This window comes from Herpailurus yagouaroundi, unplaced genomic scaffold, assembly GCF_014898765.1.
Source record: "Herpailurus yagouaroundi ecotype Mexico unplaced genomic scaffold, PumYag 77, whole genome shotgun sequence".
NCBI lineage: Eukaryota > Metazoa > Chordata > Mammalia > Carnivora > Felidae > Herpailurus > Herpailurus yagouaroundi.
In genome coordinates this window covers 78,732,563-78,756,675 of record NW_024412388.1, presented here as the reverse complement: position 1 = coordinate 78,756,675, position 24,113 = coordinate 78,732,563, and the positions used below count along the sequence as shown (strand labels likewise).

Genomic DNA, 24,113 nt, shown 5'->3' with positions numbered 1-24,113 from the left:
CAGAATCTCACAGTGATTATCTGTGACCAAAAAAGGGTCCTTCTTGGGGCACCTGGGTGGCTTAGTCGGTTAAGTGTCTGACTTCAGCTCAGGTCATGATCTCACAGTTTGTGGGTTAGAGCCCCACATTGGGCTCTGTGCTGACAGCTCATAGCCTGGAGCCTGCTTTGGATTCTATGTCTCCCTCTCTCTGCTGCTTCCCCACGCATGCTTTGTCTTTCTCTCTCTCAAAAATGAATAAACACTAAAAAAACAAAGGGTCCTTTTTATCATTTAAGGTACTAGTTTATCTCTTAATAACTATCTTAGCAGTTTATATAAACTGCCACAAATTGTGTAGATACACCATTGCCTCATAAGTCAATGAAATCCACACCTATCCAAATTATTCTTTAAAAGATAAAAAAGAAACTACCTTTTACATACTGAATGTTTGTGTTTCCCCACGCACCCAAATTTATATACTGAGGCCTAACTCCACAATGTGGCTATATTTGGAGATGGGGCTTATAAGGAATTGAGGTTAAATTAGATAATAAGATGGGGCCCTGCCCTGAGGTGCTAAAATAGAAGAAACCAGAGAGCTCTCTCTGTCTCTCTCCCTCTACCTTCTTTTCACCTCCCCTTGCCCCCATGCACTAAGGGAAGGCCATTAAGCACACACAGAGAATAAGCTGTCTGCAACCCAAGGTAAGAGCTCTCATAAGAAACCTTGCTGGTACTCTGATCTTGCCAAATTCTGAGAAAATAAATTTCTGTTGTTTAAGCCACTCAGTAGTGATATTTTATTTTAGCAGTCTGGGAAGACTAACACGCTATCTCTATTACTAAATGTTCCCTACTATCTCTCATTTTCAGAAGATGTACTTCATTGAATTCCACAACATGAGAAACATTTCAATGAATATATGGAGAAAACAGATTCATTAGAAGTGTTCTGTATGAAGTATTATTTGCAGTCAAGCTGCCTTGTAAAAATTATGCTTACCCTTGAAGAGTAATACACTTTTGGGAGCTTTCAGCCCAGCAGCCACTCAGCATTGCAGCAAAATAACTGGATCTGGCACTTAAAATGGCTCTAAAGGAAAGGGAGAAAAACACAGGTAGACATTTATGTACTATGCAAAATGTAATTTTTAACGAAATTCTTCATCTTTACCTCTTAAAACATGATAACAAGCTATTTGCCTTGATTGTATTCACTGGAAGAATTACAACCATCATAAAAATTACAAACCTATATTTATACTTAAATATTTTGATTAGTTAATTAGAACATTAATTCCAATGTCCTTTTTATCTTTTTTTATTTTTTCCCTTGAAAACTCTTTAACTTTATAATAACAGTTGAAACTATTTCCATGAAAAAGAGAGTAATAAATAATTTACAAATGGATAAAGAAAAGATGTTATTTAACATTTTGAGGGAATATCAATTAAAAAGGCACTAGAACTATAAAGGTCCTGAATTCAAGTTTAGAACTCACCCTATTATGCTAAAGAATAGCTATATCTTAGCTATGAGAAATAACAGGGAAGATATTTTCTTCTGAATTTCCATTCTATCTTTTCACAGAAAATGTCGATGTATTATTCATTTTTTAATTTGACAAATATCTATTGACTAGATATTTTTGTGCTATTTTGTGCTAGGCAGTATACTAAGTGCTAGGAATATAGCAGTAAATGAGATACAGAGAACAATATTATATTCTAGTGGAGAATGAGATGGAAGAGTGGAGGGGACAAGAAGAAAAATATACTTCTGGCAATGACTTATTAGGGTGTCTCCGAGCAACACTCCTGAAAATAGCTAAGAAAAAAGGGAGACACATATAGATATAGACATGCACATAGATTTTTTTTTAAGACAGCAGGAATGATTTGAAGGCCTCAGAAAGATACCATGGTCACAGATTTTGAGATAAGTTATAAGAAAGAAGACAAAAGAGCTGACTCAAGTATTTTAGGAAACTTTTTCCATTGAGGTGATTGCCAAATGAAAGCCAAAAAAAAAAAAAAAAAATGATCGAGAGGTAAGAAGCTGAGTATAGCTTTTGGCAATCTTTATAAGCTTGGAGGCATACAAACTGAAATTCGTGTCAATCAAAGAGGGGAGGCTTTGGTGGAGATCTCAAAATTTCAGTTGGATTCTGAAGGGCTATACCCTAAATGAAGAATGAACAGGAAATAGAAAAGCCCTTTTTAGCACTGAAGTCCCACTTTGAATCTGCTCAATCCCTAACTGGATTAAAGTGATCTGCATCTAGTCTAACATCTGGACAGAAGCAGAAGGAAATTCAGTCTTCGTTAAAATAACATCACCCAGAGTGTCAAATTATTTCTATAAATATTCGATAAAATTTCTAGCAATCATCCAAAGATAATCAGGTGTAATAGTGAACAACTAGAAAATGAAGGAAAGAACTTCATTTACACTAATATCAAAAGAGGTCAAAAAAATAGGAAAAAAAAATGTAACAAAAGAGTGCAAAACCTCCACATTAAAAGCTATAAAACATTGCTGAAATAAATTTTAAAAGACCTAGAGAGGGCTAAACTTTGCTCATAATTTGAAGATCCAAAATTGTTAACACATTCATTTTGCCTAAATTAATTTCTCATTTCAACACAATCTCAATCAAGTTTTTTAAGTGGCAACTGATAAGTTGATTTAAAAGGTATATGGAAAAACAAAGGAACTACAATAGCCAAATAAGCATCAGAAAGGAGAAAAAAAGTTGGAAGACATGATTTTCAGACTTACTATAAAGTGACAGTAATCAAGATAATATGGTATTTATGTAGGGACAGACACACAGATTATGGAACAGAGCTGAAAATCCAAAAACCGACCACACATATATGTCCAACTGCTTTTCAACAAAGTTGTTAAGGTAATTTGATGGGGGTAAAGACAGTGTTATCAACAAAAGGTACTGGAAGTGGAGATTTGAAGGGAAAGAAATGAACCTTGACAGTTAACCTCACACCATACACAAAAACCTACTCAAAATGAACCAAAACCTAAATATAAAAGCTAATGCTATAAAATCTCTAGAAGAAAAAAGATGAAAATCTTTGCAACTCTGGGGTAGGCAAAGATTTCTTAGGGCAACAAAAAGCATGAACCAGTTTGTTAAAAAAACATAAAAATTTTAGGGGCGCCTGGGTGGCTCAGTCGGTTGAGTGTCCGACTTCAGCTCAGGTCATGATTTCACAGTTCATGGGTTCAAGCCCCGTGTCAGGCTCTGTGCTGACTGCTTACTCAGAGCCTGGAGGCTGCTTCAGATTCTGTGTCTCCTCTCTCTGGCCCTCCCTGCTCGTGCTCTGTCTCACTCTGTCTCTCAAAAATAAACAAACGTAAAATTAAAAAAAAAGTTTTTTTAACATAAAAATTTTAAATTTAACAAAATTAAAAACTTTAGTCCTTTAAAAATCATTTGTAGGAAAATGGAAAGATAAGCAAAATATTCAGAGAAAATACCTGTAAAACATATATCTACCAAATAACTTGAATCCAGAATGTGTAGAGCTATCACAACTAAATACAAGCACATAAATAATCCAGGTAAAAAATGGGCATACACAAAAAATTTATCAGATAATATATTGACAGAAACTATCTTCCTTCAAAAAACAAGTTTATGCTCAGTTGTATAGCAAGATAGCACATCAAGTTTTGAGCATTAGATTAGGACTGAAAAAGCTATGGTCAGAACAGGACATGGTTCCTGTTAAGGGGGGAAAAGATACATATCTGTTTCTCAATAGCTTACTTATATTAAAATTTGTGCCAAATCAGTTCCTTTAAGAATGCTTTAAAGGGGCGCCTGGGTGGCTCAGTCGGCTGAGCGTCCGACTTCGGCTCAGGTCATGATCTCGCAGTTCGTGGGTTCGAGCCCTGCATCAGGTTCTGTGCCGATGGCTCAGAGCCTGTAGCCTGCTTCGGGTTCTGTGTCTCCCTCTCTCCCTGCCCCTTCCCCACTCATGCTCTGTCTCTCTGTCTCTCAAAAATGAATAAATGTTAAAAAAAGATTTTTTTTTTAAATGGGCAAAAGATGACCAGAAAAATCACAAGATATGCAAATGGCCAATAAGCTTATGAAATGATAATCAACATTACTATGTAGATTAGGGGAATGCAAATAAAAACCACAGTGTGATACCACTACACATCTACTAGAGTGGCAAAAATTAAAAAGACTGACAAATGTCAACTGGTGGTGAAGATGCGGAACAACTAGAACACTTCCTAGCATGCAGTAAAATGGCACCACCTCTTTGAAGAAATGTTTGTCAATTTCACAAAAAGCTAACACTCACTTATCATAAACCTAGAAATTATCCCTAGGAATTTACCCAAGAGAAATGAAAATATATATTTACACAAAGACTTACACAGAAAATCCACCTTTCTTAGTAAAAGCTAAATGAGAGAAACCAATATATATAAAAACAGGAGAAAGAACTAATGTGGCATATCCAAAAATACTGCAAAACTTTTCACCAGTAAAAACTGAATAAAATACTGATATGTATAATATTCAAAGATAAAGCTCAAAAACATTATACCAAACAAATGAAACCAGACATAGTATGTCTAAGTTCATTTACATGAAATTCTAAGACAGGTAAAATAACCTATGATTAAAAACACACAAAAATAGGAAAAGAACCCAATTTAAAAATGAGCAAAAGATATGAACACACATGCACCAAAGAAGATATACATATGGCAAATAAGCATATGAAACTTAATTTGTGGAGCTAGGGAGAGGGGAGGTAAAAGGACATGGGAGAACTTTCAGGTGATGAAAATTCTCTATCTTGATTGCAGAAGTTCCACAGTTTATACATTAGTAACAACCCATCAGGACTTCCAGGTAGATGGCAATGTGCTAGGCTTCAATGTCCACCTCATCCCATGGATACAGCTAGGTAATACCCACGTCAGTATAATATCTCAGAAATGATACAAAGACTGGCAGAACAGTCTCTCCACAGCTAAAAGTAGAGAAGAGGCCACGTTGAAAGGGTAGGAATGGCAGAGATGCCGTCAGGAGCCAAACAGATCAGTGGGATTGTGTGTGGTGGGAGGGGCACCACCAGTGCAGAGAGGGGCAGACCCCCTAACCAGACACCCAGGTAAGAAGGAACCTGCACAGGGAAGCCAATCCCCACAAAATTTGGCTTTAAATATCAGAAGGGCCTAATCATCAGTGGGGCTTAACACCTGGAACTCTAAAAATTAGCCTCAGCTCTGCAAGAGCCAGGAACACAGAATCCCTGCCCTTAAGAGAAAGCACAACAAACAGCCCTGCTGAGATATAGTATAGAAGCACCAGTTTCAAAGACACCTGGGGTATACAGGTGGAGATTTATTTACTAAGCTCAGAGTATACGCTGGAGGGGCAGTGATAATTGGGAGACTTCTCCAAGAACAAAAGAGCCGGTAGGCGCCATTATCCTTCCCCACCCCCTAGCATACATACATGGACACCTGTGAGAACCAGTGAAACATGTACACTCTCCACTTAGCTTTTAATAGCATGTCTCACCCCCAAAATTCTCCTGGGGACCCATCTCCTTCATCCCAGCCTGCATAGGTGTTTTCCTGGGCAGCTGCAGGTCCCCTCCTGCAGTACAGTAGCTCAGACCTTCCTGACAAAGAGCATCCCACCTCCATGTTCTCCTGCGAACATGCCCTCTCCAATACACCCTTGACAGGAGATTATCCAAAGCAGTGCCACAGGCATGGCAATGTGCAAGCACCCCTATAAGGGGCCAGCACCACTCCAAAACGCCTCCTGCCATCAGTGAGAGAGGAAAATAACTACACATACTGGTCTAACTCCAGCCCCACAAGTGGGCTAGGGGCAGATACTGGGTCTGAGAGTGTGACCTAATCACCAAAAAAAAGCTTCTCAGGGGACAACAGAGGGAAAGGGCCCTACAGTTCCATGCTGCTGCATCTCTGGCAAATGCCTGGTCTGACTCAGTTAAGCCCAAGGTGGCCCCAGACTGGCCCACTAAGAGCACAGGGAGCAACGCCTACCCACGACAGGTAAAGAGAGCCAAATGGACTGAGGCAAAAGTGGACTTCAGCAACAACAGTAGGTCACATGTACACATATAGGAGACACCACTGAAGTACGAGGTTCTGATGAATAGGGCACTGCAAAGCAGAGCACTATAGAATCTCTTCTTCATAAGGCCACTACTTTCAAGACCATGAGATGTAGATGACTTTCCTACTACACATACACAGAGAGAGTTAGAAAAAATGAAGAGAAAGAGGAGTATGTCCCAAATGAAAGAACAAGACAAAATTACAAGAGATGTAAATAAAATGGAGAATTTTAAGTAATGGTCATAAAGATACTTACTGGACTTGAGAAAAGAGTGGAGGACCTCTCAACAAAGAGATAGGAAACATAAAAGAACCAATCACAGATGAAGAACACAATAACTAAAAGTAAAAATACATTAAAGAGAATAAATTGTAGACTAGAAGAAGCAGAAAGGATTGAGACCTGGAGGATAGAGTAATGGAGAGCAATCAACCTGAACAGGGGAGAGAAAAAAGAATTAAAAATAGACTTAGGGAACTCAGCAATACCATCAAGTACAATAACATTCACATAACAGGGACACAGGAAGAAGAGAGAGAAAAGGGGAGAGAAAAGAGAGAGAAAATTTATTTGAACAAATAATAGCTGAAAACTTCCCAAACCTGGGGAAGCAAACAGAAATCCAGATCCAGGAGACACAGAGTGCCACCAACAAAATCAACCCAAAGAAGTCCATACCAAGACACATAGCAATTAAAATGGAAAAAAGTAATGATAAAGAGAAAAATTTTAAAGCAGCAAGAAAAGAAAAGTTACATACAAAGGAAATCCCATAAAGCTATCAGCAAATTTTTCAGCAGAAATTTTCCAGGACAGAAGGGAGTAGCATGACATATTCAAACTGCTGAAAGAAAAAATCCTGCAGCCAAGAACTCTATCCAGCAAGGCTATCATTCAGAATTGAAGGAGAGATAAAGAGGTTGCCAGACAAACAAAAGTTAAAGGAATTCATCACCACTAAACTAGCCATACAAGAAATGTTAAAAGGAATTTTTGAAATGAAAGGAAAGACCATAAGTATGACTAAGAAAAGCAGGAAGCAGAAAAGCAGTGAAATAAAGTACATATATAAATATTGGTCAAGGGATTCACAAAATAAAAGGATGTAAAGTATGACACTTATATACCTAAAACGCAGGGGGAAGGGTGGCAGGGAGAGGTATAAAGAATGCGTTCGAACTTAAAGCGATCATCAACTTAATACAGACTGCTATATGCAAAAGATGTTACATATAAACTTAACAACAACCATAAATCAAAACCAGTAACAGATATGCAAAAAAATAAAGAGAAAGGAATCCAATTATATCACTAAAGATAGCCAGCAAACCATGAGAGAAGAGAGTAAGAAAGGAACAGAGAAGAAATACAAAAACAAGTAACAAAATAGCAGTAAGTCCATACATATCAATAATTACTTTAATGTAAATGGACTAAGTGTTCCAATAAAAAGACATAGGGTGATGGAATGGATAAAAAAGCAAGACCCATCTATATGCTGCCTACAAGAGACTCATTTCATACTAAAGACACATGCAGATTGAAAGTGAAGAAACATCATGCAAATGGAAGTGAAAAGAAAGCCAAGGGAGCAATATTTATATTGGACAAAATAAACTTTATTTTTTTATTTTTATTTTTTTAAATTTTTTTTTCAACGTTTATTTTTATTTTTGGGACAGAGAGAGACAGAGCATGAACGGGGGAGGGGCAGAGAGAGAGGGAGACACAGAATCGGAAACAGGCTCCAGGCTCTGAGCCATCAGCCCAGAGCCCGACGCGGGGCTCGAACTCCCGGACCGCGAGATCGTGACCTGGGTGAAGTCGGACGCTCAACCGACTGCGCCACCCAGGCGCCCCTGGACAAAATAAACTTTAAAACAAAGACTATAACAAGAGACAGAGAAGGACACTACATAATCATAAAGGGAACAATCCAACAAGAAGATGTAGCAACTGTACATGTTAATGCACCCAACACTGAGGCACCCAAATACAAAAAGCTGTTAATAACAAACATAATGGAAGTAATTGACAGTAATACAACAATACTAGGGGATTTTAACACCAATTTACATCAGTAGATAGATCATCCAAACAGAAAATCATTTAAGTAAACAGTGGCTTTAAATGACACATTGGAGGAGATGGATCTAACAAATATATTTAGAATATTCCATCATAAAGTATCAGAACACACATTCTTTTCAAGTGCACATGGAGTATTCATGTATGGATCAGCATTAATATACAGATCACATTAGGTCACAAAACAAGTGTCAACAAATTCAAAAAGATGGAAATTAAGCCATAGAGCTTTTCTGACCACAACGCTACGATATCAGAAATCAACCACAAGAAAAAATCTGGAAAGAACACAAATATATGAAAGTTAAATAAAATGCTACTTCCAATGAGTCAACCAAGAAATCAAAGAGGAAATAAAGAAATACATGGAGACAAATGAAAGTAACACAACAGTCCAAAATCTTTGGGATGCAACAAAAACCATTTTAAGAATAAAGTTTATAGTAATATAAGCCTACCTCAAGAAGAAAAATCTCAAATTAACAACCTAACCTTACTCCTTAAGGAGCTAGGAAGAAAAAAACCCTCAAAACCAGTAGCAGGAAAGAAATAATAAAAATTAGAACAGAAATAAACAAAACAGAAACTAAGAACAATAGAACAGATTAATGAAACCAGAAGGTGAATCTTTGAAAAGATCAACAAAATTGGTAAATATTCAACCACTCAAAAAAAAAAAAAAAAAAAAGGTGGAGAGAGAGGACTCAAATAACATCAGAAATGAAAGAGGAGAAATAGTAACAGATACCACAGAAATACCAAGGATTATAAGAAAATATTTTGAAAAATTATATGCCAACAAATTGCACAATCTATAAGAAATCCATAAATTCCTAGAAATGTATAAATACCCAAAACTGAATCAGATGAAGTAGAAAATTTGAACAGGCCAATTACCAGCAATGAAATTAAATTATTAATCAAAAATCTACCAACAAATAGAAATCCAGGACCAGATGATCCTGACTGAAGTCCAAAAAATATTCAAAGAAGAAGAGTTAATACCTATTCTTCTCAAACTATTCCAAATCATAAAAGAGGAAGAGCAGCTTCTAAATTCTTTCTATGAGGCCAGTACTGCCCTTACTCCAAAAGCAGTTAAAAAGCCCACAAAAAAAGAAAACTACAGGTCCATACCTCTGATGAATTTAGATGCAAAAGCACCAACAAAATATTAGCAAACCAGATCCAACATGTATTTTTAAAAAAATCATTCACAATCAAGTGGGATTCATTACTGACATGCAAATATAAGTGTGGTTCAATATTCACAAATCAATCAACATAAAACATCAACACAAGAAAGGTTAAAAACCATACCATCATTCCAAGAGATGCAGAAAAAGCATTTGACAAAGTAAAACATTCATTCATGATAAAAAAAAAAAACAACCCTCAACAAAGTAGGTTTAAAGGGAACATACCTCAAAATAATAAGAGGTATTATTATTTACATAAAAATGTAAAAAACACACAGCTATCATCAAATTCAATGGTGAAAAACTGAGAGTTTTCCCCTAAGATCAGGAATAAGACAAGAATGTCCATTCTCGTCACTTTTTATTCAACACAGTATTGAAAGTCAGACACAGCAATCAGACATGAAAAAGAAATAAAAGGTATCCATATCAATGAGGATAAGTAAAACTGTCACTATTTGCAGATGACATGATATATACATATATATATATATATATATGTATATATATATATATATATATAGCAAACCCTAAAGATGCCAAAAAAACCCTACTAGAATTGGTAAATGAATGCAACAGGGACAGAGGACACATAATCAACATACAGAAATCTGTTGCATTTCTATACACTAGAAGTAGCAGAAAGAGAAATTAATTTACAATTGCACCAAAAATAAGAAGATACCCAGAAATAAACCTAACCAAGGAGGTGAGAGACCTGTACTCTATTACAAAACGTGATACAGAAAATGAAGATGACATGGACAAACAGAAAGATGTTCCATGCTCGTGTATTGGAAGAACAAGTATTGTTAAAAGTCTATACTGCCCAAAGCAATCTGCAGATTTAATGTAATCCTTATCAAAATACCAACAGCATTTTTCAGTAAATTCAAATAATCTTAAAATCTGTATGGGACCACAAAATAGCCAAACCAATTTTGAAAAAGAAGAAAACTGGAGGTATCACAATCCAGGGTTTTAAGATATACTATAAAGCTATTGTAATCAAAATAGTAAAGTAATGACACAAAATAGACACATAGATCAATGGAACAGAACAGAGAGCCTGGAAATAAACCATGGTTAACATCTCACATGGATTAATTGTCAACAAAGGAAGTAAGAATATGCAATGGGAAAAAAGTCCCTTCAACAAATGGTATTGGGGAAATAGGACAGTTACAAGCAAAAGAATGAAACTGGATCACTTTCTCAGACCATATACAAAAATGAACTTAAAATGGATTAAAGACCTAATGTGAGACCTGAAAACATAAAAACCCTAGAAGTCAGCACAGGCAATGATTCTGACATTGTCCATAGCTACATTTTTCTAGATATGTCTCCTGACACAAGGTAAACAAAAGCAAAATAAACTATTGGGACTACATCAAGATAAAAAGCTTGAGAAAGCAAAGGAAATAATTGACAAAACTAAAAGACAACCTACAGAATGGGCGAAGATATTTGCAAAAGACATATCCAATAAATAGAATCAAAAATATATAAGGAACTTATACAATTCAACACCAAAAAAGCAAACAATCCAAGTTAAAAATGGGCAGAAGACATAAACAGACATTTCTACAAAGAAGACATACAGACATGCATGAAAAGATGCTCAGCAGCACTCATCATCAGAGAAATGCAAATCAAAACCACTACGAGATATCACATTATACCTGTCAGAATGGCTAAAGCAAGCAACAACCTCTTTGACCACAGCTGCAGTAACTTATTTGACATGTCTCCAGAGGCAAAGGAAACAAAAGCAAAAAATGAACTATTGGGACCTCATCAAAATAAAAATCTTCTGCACAGTGAAGGAAACAATCAGCAAAACTAAAAGGCAGTCTACAGAATGGAAGAAGATATTTGTAAATGACATATCTGATAAATAGTATCCAAAATCTATAAAGAGCTTATCAAATTCAACACCCAAAAAACAAATAATCCATTGAAGAACTGCACAGAAGACATGAACAGACACTTTTCCAAAGACATCCAGATGGCTAACAGACATACAGAAGATGCTCAGCCTCACTTATCATCAAGGAAATACAATAAAACCACAATGAGATACCACCTCACACCTGTCAGAATGGCTAAAACTAACAACTCAGGAAACAACAGATGTTCACAAGGATGCAGAGAAAGAGGATCTCTTTTGCACTGCTGGTGAAAATGCAAGCTGGTGCTTGCATTTGGAAATCAGTATGGAGGTTCCTCAAAAAATTAAGAATAGAACTACCCTATGACCCAGCAACTGCACTACTAGGTATATATCCAAAGGATACAGAAGTGCTGTCTCAAAGGGGCACAGGCACCCTGTTTATAGCAGTGCTATTGACAAGAAACAAAGTATGGAAAGAGCCCAAATGTCCATCAACGGATGAATGGATAAAGAAAATGTGGTGTGGGGCGCCTGGGTGGCGCAGTGGTTAAGCATCCGACTTCAGCCAGGTCACGATCTCACGGTCCGTGAGTTCGAGCCCCGCATCGGGCTCTGGGCTGATGGCTCGGAGCCTGGAGCCTGTTTCCGATTCTGTGCCTCCCTCTCTCTCTGCCCCTCCCCCGTTCATGCTCTGTGTCTCTCTGTCCCAAAAATAAATAAACGTTGAAAAAAAAATTAAAAAAAAAAAGAAAATGTGCTGTGTGTACACACACACACACACACACACACACACACACACACTGGAATATTACTTGGTGATTAAAAATAATGAAATCTTGCCACTTGCAACAATGTGGACAGAACTAGGTGGTATGCTAAGCGAAGTAAGTCAGTCAGAGAAAGACAAATATCATATGACATCACTCCTATGTGGAATTTAAGTTACAAACAGATGAACATAAGGGAAGGGAAGCAAAAATAATATAGAAACAGGGAGGGGGACAAAACTTAAGAGACTCTTAAATACAGAGAACTGAGGGTTGCTGGAGGGGTTTTGGATGGGGGAATGGACTAAATGGGCAAGGGGCACTAAAGAGGACACTTGCTGGGATAAGCACTGGGTGTTATATGTAAGTGATAAATCACTAAATTCTATTCCTGAAATCATTATTACACTATATGTTAACTAACTTGGATGTAAATTAAAAATTAAAATAATAAAATAATATAATAAACTCTTAAGGCTTAACAAAGAAAAAAGTAAAAAAGAGACAAACCAAATAGTGGACTCTTAAATTATAAAGAACAAACACATGTTACGAGAAGGGAAGTGGGGGGCGGGGGAGGGTGAAATAGGTGAGGGGGATTAAAGTACACTTATCAATTATGAGCACTGAGTAATGTACAGAATTATCAAATCACTGTATTGTACATCTGAAACTAATATAACACCATATGATAACTATAGAAGTAAATTTTTTAATTAAAAAATTTAAAAAACTCATTAAATTGGACTTTAAGCTGTCTGCATTTGATTATATGTGAATTCTAACCTAATAAACTTAACTGTAAAAAAAAAAAAGAATAAAAATAAAAGCTACTTAATACAGAAAATTACAGGCCAAGATGACTTCTCTAGTAAAGTCAAATAAACATTTAAGGAAGATATAATATCAATCTTATCCAAATAAATTTAAAAAACAAATAAATAGAAAAAAAAGAAAAAATACTTCCTAACTCATTTTATGAAGTTAACATGATCTTGAGATCTAAACATAACAAGGACACTACAAACAAAGAAAAAATTATAGGGCAACTTCTCTCAGAAATATAGTTGCAAAAATATTCAACAAAATACCAGGTAACTTATCTAGCTATAAGCAGATTGAGTAAAACATCACGTTGAAATTATTATAGGAATGCAAGATTGCTTTAACATTTCAAATCAAGTAATATACTTCAGCACATTAAAAAAATAAAGGAGAAAACTGTGATCATTAAAAACAGATGCAGAAAAGCATTTGACAAATTTCAACATCAATTTATTATTTTAAAAATTTAGGTAAGTCTCATCAAAATCTCAGAAAGCTATTTTGTAGATATTGACAAAGTGATTCTAAAACTTATATGGAAAGGCAAAGAACCCAAAATAGCCAACACAATGTTGGAAAAGAAGAACAAAGTTGAAGGACTCAGACTACCTGATTTCAAGAGTAACTATACAGCTACAGTACTCAAGACAGCATGTACTGTTGAAAGAAGAGACACAGAGACCAGTGGAATAGAACAGAGGCCAAAAACAGACCTACAGGAATATAGTCAACTGAGTTTTGACAAAAGCACCATGGCAATTCAATTGTGATAGTCTTTTCAACAAATAGTGCTGGAACAATTGGATATCCACATGCAAAAAAATAAACCCAGATACAGACCTTGTACGTTATACAAAAATTAACTCAAAATCGATCAGAGATACAAATTTAAAATACAAAACCCTAAATTTCTAGAAGAAAACATAAGATTTTGGGTTTGGTGATGAATTTAGATACAACACCAAAATACAACTTATAAAAGAAAAAACTGGTAAGCTGGGTTCTATTAAATTTAAAATTTTTAGCATGGCAACTACAGTCAAGAATACTTTATTATTATTATTATTATTATTATTATTACTACTACTACTATTATTACTATTTTAATTTGAGAGAGAGAGAACACGAGTATGGGAGAGGGGCTAGAAGAAGAGAGAGACAGAATCTCAACAGGCTCCATGTTGAGTGCAGAGCCTGACACAGGGCTCAATCCCATGACCTGAGCAGAAATCCAAGAGATGGATGCTCAACCAACTGAGCCACCCAGGTGCCCCTCAATAATATTTTATGGTATATTTTAATGTTGCCAAAAAGTAAATCTTAAAACTTCTCATCACAAGGGAAAAAAACTTTTCGCAACTTTGTATGGTGATTGACGGTAATTAGACTTATTGTGGTGACCACTTCACCATGTATACAAGTATCGAATGATTATGTTGAATACCTGAAACAAATACAATATGTCAATTTTAACTCAAAAAAGAAAATGGAAAACTTTTGCTCTGTAAAAGACACTGTGAATAAGAAGGCAAGGCACCATCAGGGAGAAAGTATTTGTAAATCACATATCAGATAAAGGACTTCTGTCCAAAATATAAAATTCTTTTTTTTTTTTTTTAATTTTTTTTTTTTCCAACGTTTATTTATTTTTGGGACAGAGAGAGACAGAGCATGAACGGGCGAGGGGCAGAGAGAGAGGGAGACACAGAATCGGAAACAGGCTCCAGGCTCTGAGCCATCAGCCCAGAGCCCGACGCGGGGCTCGAACTCACGGACCGCGAGATCGTGACCTGGCTGAAGTCGGACGCTTAACCGACTGCGCCACCCAGGCGCCCCTAAAATTCTTAAAATTCAACATTAGATAACAAACAACCGACTTAAAAAATGAGCAGAAGATATGAACAAAAAACTCCCAATGATATACAGAGATGGTAAATAATCCTATAAAAAGATTCTCAAGATCGTCTGTCATTAGAGAAATAAAAAGTAAAATGAGGGGTGCGTGGCTGGCTCAGTGAAGCGTGCAACTCTTGAACACAGGGTTTAAGTTCGAGTCTCACGTTGCGTGTAGAGCCTACTTAAAATAACAAATATTTTTTAAAAAAGAGTAAAATGAGTTACTGGTACACACCTATTAGAACGACTGAAATCCAAAACACTGACAACATCAATTGCTGATGAGGATGAAGACCAAAAGGAACTACCAGAAATGCAGGTGCTATAGCCACTTTGAAAGTTCGGCAGTTCCTTAGCAAGCTAAACATAATCTTACCATATGATCTGATGGTCACATTCATGGGTATTTACCCAGTGGATCAGAAAACTATGACCACACGAAAACATGCACACAAATGTTTACAACAACTTTATTCCTAATCACCAAGTCTAAGGTAATCATAATGCCCCTCAACAGGTGAATCAATAAATTGTGGTACATTTGCAGGCGCCTGGGTAGCTCAGTCAGTTAAGTGTCTGACTTCTGTTCAGGTCACGCTCTCATGGTCTGTGAGTTCGAGCCCCACATCAGGCTCTGTGCTAACAGGTCAGAGCCTGGAGCCTGCTTCAGATTCTGTGTCTCCCACTCTCTCTCTCTCTGTCCCTCCCCACTAGCGTGCTCTCTCTCACTCTCTCTCTCACTCAAAACTAAACATTAAAAAAAATTTTTTTAAATAAGTAAATTGCGGTACATTCTTTACAACAGAATATTACTCAGTGATAAAATAAGAATTAGCTATCAAGACAAAAACATGGATGGATTTTATTTTTTTAATTTAATTTACTTTTTTAGTTTACATCCAAGTTAGTTAGCATACAGTGCAACAATGATTTCAGGAGTAGATTCCTTAATGTCCCTCACCCATTTAGTCCATTCCCCCTCCCACAACCCATCCAGTAACCCTCCATTTGTTCTCCATATTTAAGATTCTCTTATGTTTTGTCCCCCTCCCTGTTTTTATGTGATTTTTGCTTCCCTTCTCTTATGTTCATCTGTTTTATATTTTAAAGTCCTCAAATGAGTGAAGTCATAGATTTGTCTTTCTCTAATTTTGCTTAGAATACCCTCCAGTTTCATCCACGTAGTTGCAAATGGCAAGATTTCATTCTTTTTGATTCCTGAGTAATGCTCCATTGTATATATATAACACATTTTCTTTATCCATTCATCCATCGATGGACATTTGGGCTCTTCATACTTTGGCTATTGTTCATAGTGCTGCTATAAACATTGGGGTGCATGTGCCTCTTCAAAACAGCACACCTGTATGCCCTGGATATATACCTAGCAGTGCAATTGCTGGGTCGTAGGGTAGTTCTATTTTTAATTTTTTGAGGAACCTCCAGACTGTTTTCCAGAGTGGCTGCACCAGTTTGCATTTCCACCAGCAGTGCAAAAGAGATCCTCTTTCTCCGCATGTTCACCAACATCTGTTGTTGCCTGAGTTGTTAATTTTAGCCATTCTGACAGGTGTGAGGTGGTATCTCATTGTGGTTTTAATTTGTATTTCCCTGATGAAGAGTGATGTTGAACATTTTTCATGTATCTGTTCACCATCTGGATGTCTTCTTTGGAGATGTGTCTATTCATGTCTTCTGCCCATTTCTTCACTGGATTATTTGTTTTTTGGGTGTTGAGTTTGTTAAGTTCTTTATAGATTTTGGATACTAACCCTTTATCTGATACATTGTTTAAAAATATCTTCTCCCATTCCATCCATTGCCTTTTAGTTTTGCAGATTGTTTCCTTCACTGTGCAAAAGCTTTTTATTTTGATGAGGTCCCAGTAGTTCATTTTTGCTTTTGTTTCCCTTGCCTCTGGAGACGTGTTGAGTGTGAAGTTGTTGCAGTCAAGGTCAAAGAGGTTTTTGCCTGCTTTCTCCTTGAGGATTTTGATGGCTTTCTGTCTTACATTGAGGTCTTTCATCCATTTTGAGTTTATTTTTTGTGTATGGTATAAGAAAGTGGTCCAGATTCATTCTTCTGCATGCTGCTGTCCAGTTTTCCCATCACCACTTGCTGAAGAGACTGTCTTTATTCCACTGAATATTCTTTCCTGCTTTGTCAAAGATTAGTTGGGGGCACCTGGGTGGCTCAGTTGGTTGAGCATCTGACTTTGGCTCAGGTCATGATCTCACAGTTCATGAGTTCGAGCCCCGCATCAGGCTCTGTACTAACAGGTCGGAGCCTGGAGCCTGCTTCAGATTCTGTGTCTCCCCTCTCTTCCCCTTCCCTACTCGTGCTCTGTCTCTCTTTGTCTCTCAGAAATGAATAAGCATTAAAAAAAAATTTTTTTTTAAAGATTAGTTGGCCATACCTTTGTGGGTCCATTTCTGGGCTCTCTATTCTGTTCCACTGATCTGAGTGTCTGTTTTTGTACCAGAGAACATTTCTACAAAATAGTTGCCCAGAACTCAAACTGTCCAAGTCATTAAAACAAGCAAAGTCTATGAAACTGTTACAGCCAAGAGAAGACTAAGGAGACAGGACCACTAAATGTAATATGGCATCTTGAATGGATTCTAGGGGAAAAAAGGACATTAGGCAAAAACTAAATAATTCTGAATAAACTATGGACTTTAGTTAATAATATCTCAATGTTGGTTCATTAACTATAACAAATATACCATACTAAATGTATACATAAGATGTTGATAATACGGGAATTGAGTGTGGGGGCATATGAGAAATCTCTGTACTCTCTACTAAATTTTTTGTAAATTTAAAATTGTTCTTAAAAAATGAAGTATAGGGGCGCCTGGGTGGCGCAGTCGGTTGAGCGTCCGACTTCAGCCAGGTCACGATCTCGCGGTCCGTGAGTTTGAGCCCCGCGTCAGGCTCTGGGCTGATGGCTCAGAGCCTGGAGCCTGTTTCCGATTCTGTGTCTCCCTCTCTCTCTGCCCCTCCCCCGTTCATGCTCTGTCTCTCTCTGTCCCAAAAATAAATAAACTTTGAAAAAAAAATTTATAAAAAAAAAAAATGAAGTATATTGGGGTGCCTCGGTGACTCAGTTGGTTAAGCATCTGACTTCGGCTCAGGTCAGTTCTCATGGTTTGTGAGTTCGGGCCCCACATCAGGCTCTGTGCTGAGAGCTTGGAGCCTGGAGCTGCTTCAGATTCTGTGTCTCCCTCTCTCTGTCCTTCCCTCACTCACACTCTGCATCTCTCTATCTCTCTCAAAAATGAATAAGTGTTTAAAAAGTTAAAAAAAAAAAAAAAACCCAAAGCGTATTAAGAAACTATCAGAGATTCTGCTTCTACTTTTGAAAGATAACTTTTCTACATTAACAAGTAGAAAAGTGAATAAAATAGGACACTGGAAAAAAGAGGCAGTACAGGACTAATCCCTAAGAGAAAGAAAACAATTGAGGTAAGCCCTGCAGTCATGATGTTTATTCCTTGTGGAAACAATTCCTAGATCATGGCACAATGAGGACAAACACAAGCAGAACCTGGTTGTCTTACTGAGTTGAAAAAACATACAGGAGCTTTAGGAAGACGACTCAGCTGGAATTTATGGGGCACAATACTATGGAAATGGGAGTTATAAGAAAAAGAGCTCCAGAAATTAAAGGAATGATCCCCTTGAGCTTTTGTCTGAATATAATCTGAACATACTTAGGGTAAATCTCATGACGTAAGCAAAGAATAAAAGCCAGGAAGTATACACCTGTTTACACAGGACTGGCAGACATTCAAGTTCCTTCCAGTCAGAACTGAATACTTGGAGCACGAAGCTTCCAAAAGGGTCGCATCTCAGTAAAAGAGCTATGCAACATTTAGAGCAAAGCCTACACTAAATCCACCCTAACAAAGTTTAAAAACAAGTCTCATAAACATAAAGTGGATCCACAGTAACTAAATTACCTGCTAAAACAAACTTCAACAACTGTCTTTTTAAAGACAGACAACAAAATTCAAATAACAACATAACATCCAGCATCTAATAAAAAATTACTAGGTATGTAAAGAAGCAGCAAAATGTTAACTATAACCACAAGAAAAATCAGTCAATAGACACAGACCCAGAAATGAAAGAGATGATGGAATTAGCAGACAAAGCATTTTTAAAAACTATCACAGCTGTGCTTGGGTGGCTCAGTTGGTTAAGCTTCTGACTCTGGGTTTTGGCTTAGGTCACAATCTCATGGTTTTGCGAGCTTGAGCCCCGCATCAGGCTCCATGCTGATAAGGAGCCTGCTTGGGATTCTGTTTCCCTCTCTCTCTGCCCCTCCCCAACTCACACTCAGTCTGTCTCAAAATAAATAAACTTAAAAAACATTAAAAAAAAAAAAAAGCTATCATAGATATGTTCAAGGATTTTCTTAATAAGGAACATAATGAAGAAAAAATGGAAGAGTCAAGAAAAAAACAAATTTTAGAGATGAAATATGGAACATTTGAAATGAAGAAATTCATGCATGGACTTAAAAGAAAATTAGATACTGAAAAAGAAAAGACTACTGTACCTGTGCACATAGCAATACAAATTATCCAAATAAAATGTAGGGAGAAAAGAAACTAAAAAAAAAAAAAAAAAAAAAAAAGCTTGGGGCTCCTAGGTGGCTCAGTCTTAGGCTCAGGTCATAATCTCACAGTACATGAGTTCGAGCCCCATGTCAGGCTCTGTGCTGATAGCCCAGAGCCTGGAGCCTGCTTTGGATTCTCTGTCTCTCTCTCTCTCTGCCCCTCCCCTTCTTGCACTCTGTCTTTTCTGTCTGTCTCTATCAAAAATAAATAAACATTTGAAAAAAAAAGCTTAAGTGAACTATGGGACTAACATACATATTAATTGGAATTCCATGTGTAAAGGAGAGAAAGAAGGGGATTGTAACAAAATTTGAAAAAAAATGATCCTTGTAAATTTTCCAAATTTCACAAGAAACCACAAACCCATAGATCTAAGAAGCTCAATAAATCATGAGCAGGATAAATATAAATAAAAGCACAAGGTACATCATAATGAAATTGCTGAAAACTAATTCTAGAGAAAAAAGCTTTTAAAGCAGCCAGAGAAAAAAGGCACATGACACAGTGATAAGCAAAACTAGGCATAATCACAGGCTTTTTGTCAGAAACAATACAAGCCAGATAACAATAAAATTACATCTATAAGCACTGGAAGAAATTAAAAAATTGCCAAGTTATAATTCTGTATCCAGCAAAATATCTTTCAAAAATGAAGTCTAAATGAAGACCTTTTCTAGACAAAAGCTGATAAAAGTCACTGGCAACTGACCTGTATTAAAAGAAATTTAAATACAGTCTTTAAACCTAACAAAACTTTTAAGAGATGGAAACGTGGACTTAAATAAAAGGTTAAAATTGCAAGAAATGGTAATATGTGGGTATATATGAAATACGTTTTCCTCATTTAAAAAATTACCAAAAAGATAATTGTTTTAAAAAATAATTACAATTTATGGTAGGGTTTAGAATACATATAAAAGTGAAATGTATAACAGGAATAGCACAAAGAACAGGTGGAAAAAAATACATATATCTTTATATTAATTGAACATTAATGGTGGGAAGTTAACAATGCATATGGTAAATAATAGAGCGACCACTAATAAACACACAATAATAAACACAAAGACAATATACACAAAACATGGCTAATGTGTCAACACTAAAAATAAACTGTAACTTTTTAAAAATTTTTTAATTCAATTAATACAACAGAAAGGAAAAGAGAAAAAAGAGAACAAAGAAAAAATGAAAATAAATAGTAAATAGTAGACTCAAATCCCAACATTACTATAAATGGCCTAAATTATCTAATTAAAAGGAGATTATGAGATCAGATAATGAAAGTAAGACACAACTATATGCTGTCTACAAGAAATAAATTTTAAACCACTTAAAATATAGACACAGAGAAGTTAAAAGTGAAAGGATGGGAAAAGATATGCCACATAAACACTAATCAGAAGAAATCTAGAGTGGAATGCTAACTAGAATTATTGTAGTGATCATTTTGTAATACATACAAATATTGAATCAGTATGTTATATACCTGAAACTAATATAATGTTATATGTCAATTATACTTCAATCAAAAAACAAGATAGCTTCAAAATACATGCAACAATAACCAATAAAACTGAAGGGAGAAATAGGCAAATCATACTTAGAGACATTTTTCTCAGTAACTACCAGAACAAGTAGACAAAAAGTTAGTTTAGGATATGGAAGACTAAGACTTGAACAACACTACCAACCTATTTGACATCTATAGAAACCTTCACCCCAGTGCAGCAGCAGACACATTCTTTTCAAGTACATATGAAACATTCACTAAGATCCATATGCACTTCAAAAGCATACAAATCTCAATCACAGCACAAAACACAGTAGTGGCATATACTAAGTGATTAAATAATTCTTAATGAAGAATGCTATTAGAGTTATATCCTTCTATCTACTTACTTTACCTGATTATACCTAAAAGATATACAGGCATACCTAGGAGATATCTAGGGTTAGGTTACAGACCACCACAATAAAAGCAAATATTGTAATTAAGCAAGTCAAATGAATTTTTTGGTTTCCTAGTACATATGATAGTTGTATTTACATGATACTACAGTCTATTAAGTATATATTATGACAATAGTGTGTTATTTTATATATAATATACATAAAATACATAATGCTATGATGTCTAAAAATGTGTACACCTTAATTTAAAAATACTTCAATGCTAAAAAATGCTAACTATCATCTGAATTTTCAGTGAGTTGTAATCTTTTTGCTGGTGGAGGATCTTGCCTTGATGTTGATGGCTGCTGATAGTGAATCCTTTCCAGAGGTTTTCAATTGACTTTGCCAAGATCCATCATAGGAATCACTATCTAGGGCAACTACAGCCTTCTGTAATGTATTTCTTAGATAATAAGACTTGAAAGTTGAAATGACTCCTTGATCCATGAGTTGCACAATGGATGGATGTGTTAGCAAACATGAAAACATTTATCTGGTTGTACAACTCCATCAAAGCTCCTGGGTGAGGGGCGCCTGGGTGGCGCAGTCGGTTAAGCGTCCGACTTCAGCCAGGTCACGATCTCGCGGTCCGTGAGTTCGAGCCCCGCATCAGGCTCTGGGCTGATGGCTCAGGGCCTGGAGCCTGTTTCCGATTCTGTGTCTCCCTCTCTCTCTGCCCCTCCCCCGTTCATGCTCTGTCTCTCTCTGTCCCAAAAATAAATTAAAAAAAAAAAAAAAAGCTCCTGGGTGACCAGGTACACTGTCAATGAGTAGTAATATTTTGAAAGAAAACTCTTCTTCTGAACAGGTCTCAACAAGAGCATTAGTTTGGGGGTGCGTGGATGGCTCAGTCCAGTTTAGCGTCCAACTTCGGCTCAGGTCATGATATCGCAGTTCATTGAATTTGAGCCCCACGTCAGGCTCTGTGCTGACAGCTCAGAGCCTGGAGACTGCTTCCAATTCTATGTCTCCCTCTCTCTCTGCTCCTCCCCCACTCACACTCTGTCTCTCTCTAAAATAAATAAAAATATTTTAAAAAGACAGAGAGAGAGAAAGCTTGTCCTTTGAAGTTTTGAAGCCAGGCAGTGACTTCTCTCTAGCTAAGAAAGTCCTAGGTTGCATCTTCTTTTTTTTTTTTTTTTAAAGTTTCAAGTTTTTATTCATTATTATTATTTTAGAGAGACAGAGTAGGGGAGAGGGGTAAGGAGGGGGGAGAGAAAGATAGAATGAGAGAGGGAGAAACAGAAATCCTAAGGAGCCACACTCAGCGCACAGCCTAACATGGGGCTCATTTCCACAACCCTGGGATCATGACCCAAGTGTCAAGAGTCAGATGCTTGGGGAGCCTGGGTGGCTCAGTCGGTTAAATGGCTGACTTCAGCTCAGGTCATGATCTCACAGCTCATGGGTTAGAGCCTCACTTCGGGCTCTGTGCTGACAGTTTAGAGCCTGGAGCCTGCTTCAGATTCTGTGTCTCTCTCTGCCCCTCTCCCACTCATGATCTGTCTTCCTCTTTCAAAAATAAATAACCATTTAAAAATTAAAAAAAAAGAGTCAAATGTTCAATGGACTGAGCCACCCAGGCACCCCTTCAAGTTAGTTAACTAGAATTTAATTTAGTAATATTAGTTTCAGGAGAATTTAGTGATTCATCACTTACATATAATACCCAGTGCTCATCCCAAGTGCCCTCCTTAATATCCATCATCCATTTAACCCTCCCCTTCAGTAACCCTCAGTTTGTTCTCTATAGTTAAAAGTCTGTTTTCTGGTTTGCCTCCCTCTTCCCCTCTTCCATGTTCATCTGTTTCATTTCTTAAATTCCATGTATGAGTGAATTCATATAGTATTTGTCTTTTCTTGGCTTATTTCACTTAGTATAATACACTCTAGCTCCAAATGGCAAGATTTTATTCTTTATTCTCTTATGGCTGAGTAATATTCCAGCCTGTGTGTGTACACACACACACACACACACACACACACACACACACACAATCTCTTCTTTATCCATTCGTTAGGCAACAGACATTTGGGCTCTTTCCATAATTTGGCTACTGTTGATAATGCTGCTAAAACATCAGGGTGCATGTATCCCTTCAAATCAGTATTTTTGTATCCTCTGGGTAAATACCTAGTAGTGCGATTGCTGCATAATAGGGTAGTTCTATTTTTAATTTTTTGAGGAAACTCCATACTGTTTTCAGATAGTAGATGCACCAGTTTGCATTCCCACCACCAGTGTAAGAGGATTCCCCTTTCTCTGCATCCTCCCCAAAATCTGTTGTTTCCTATATTGTTAATTTCAGCCATTCCGACAGGTTTGAGGTGCTATCTCATTTCAGTTTTGATTTGTATTTCCCTAATCATGAGTGACGTTGAGCATCTTTTCATGTGTCTGTTAGCCATCTGAATATCTTCTTTAGAGAAATGTCTATTCATTCCTTCTACCCATAGCTTAACTGGATTATTGGTTTTTGTTTTTTGTTTTTTTTTTTTATATATGAAATTTATTGTCAAATTGGTTTCCATACAACACCCAGTGCTCATCCCAAAAGGTGCCCTCCTCAATACCCATCACCCACCCTCTCCTCCCTCCCACCCCCCATCAACCCTCAGTTTGCTCTCAGTTCTCAACAGTCTCTTATGCTTTGGCTCTCTCCCACTCTAACCTCTTTTTTTTTTTTTTCCTTCCCCTCCCCCATGGGTTCCTGTTAAGTTTC

The 24,113-nt window shown here is 36.7% G+C and overlaps 1 protein-coding gene across 3 annotated transcripts in view; it reads right to left on the bottom strand.

Annotated features, from left to right (window-relative positions):
- The window catches only part of BTBD8 (BTB domain containing 8), a 124,563-nt gene that overhangs the window by 55,925 nt on the left and 44,525 nt on the right, over positions 1–24,113 (bottom strand). For all 3 annotated transcript variants that reach the window (XM_040470972.1, XM_040470969.1, XM_040470971.1), the window contains exon 5: positions 989–1,078. In XM_040470972.1, coding sequence (XP_040326906.1) covers positions 989–1,078 — 90 coding nt within the window. The remainder of the gene's footprint in view (positions 1–988; positions 1,079–24,113) is intronic.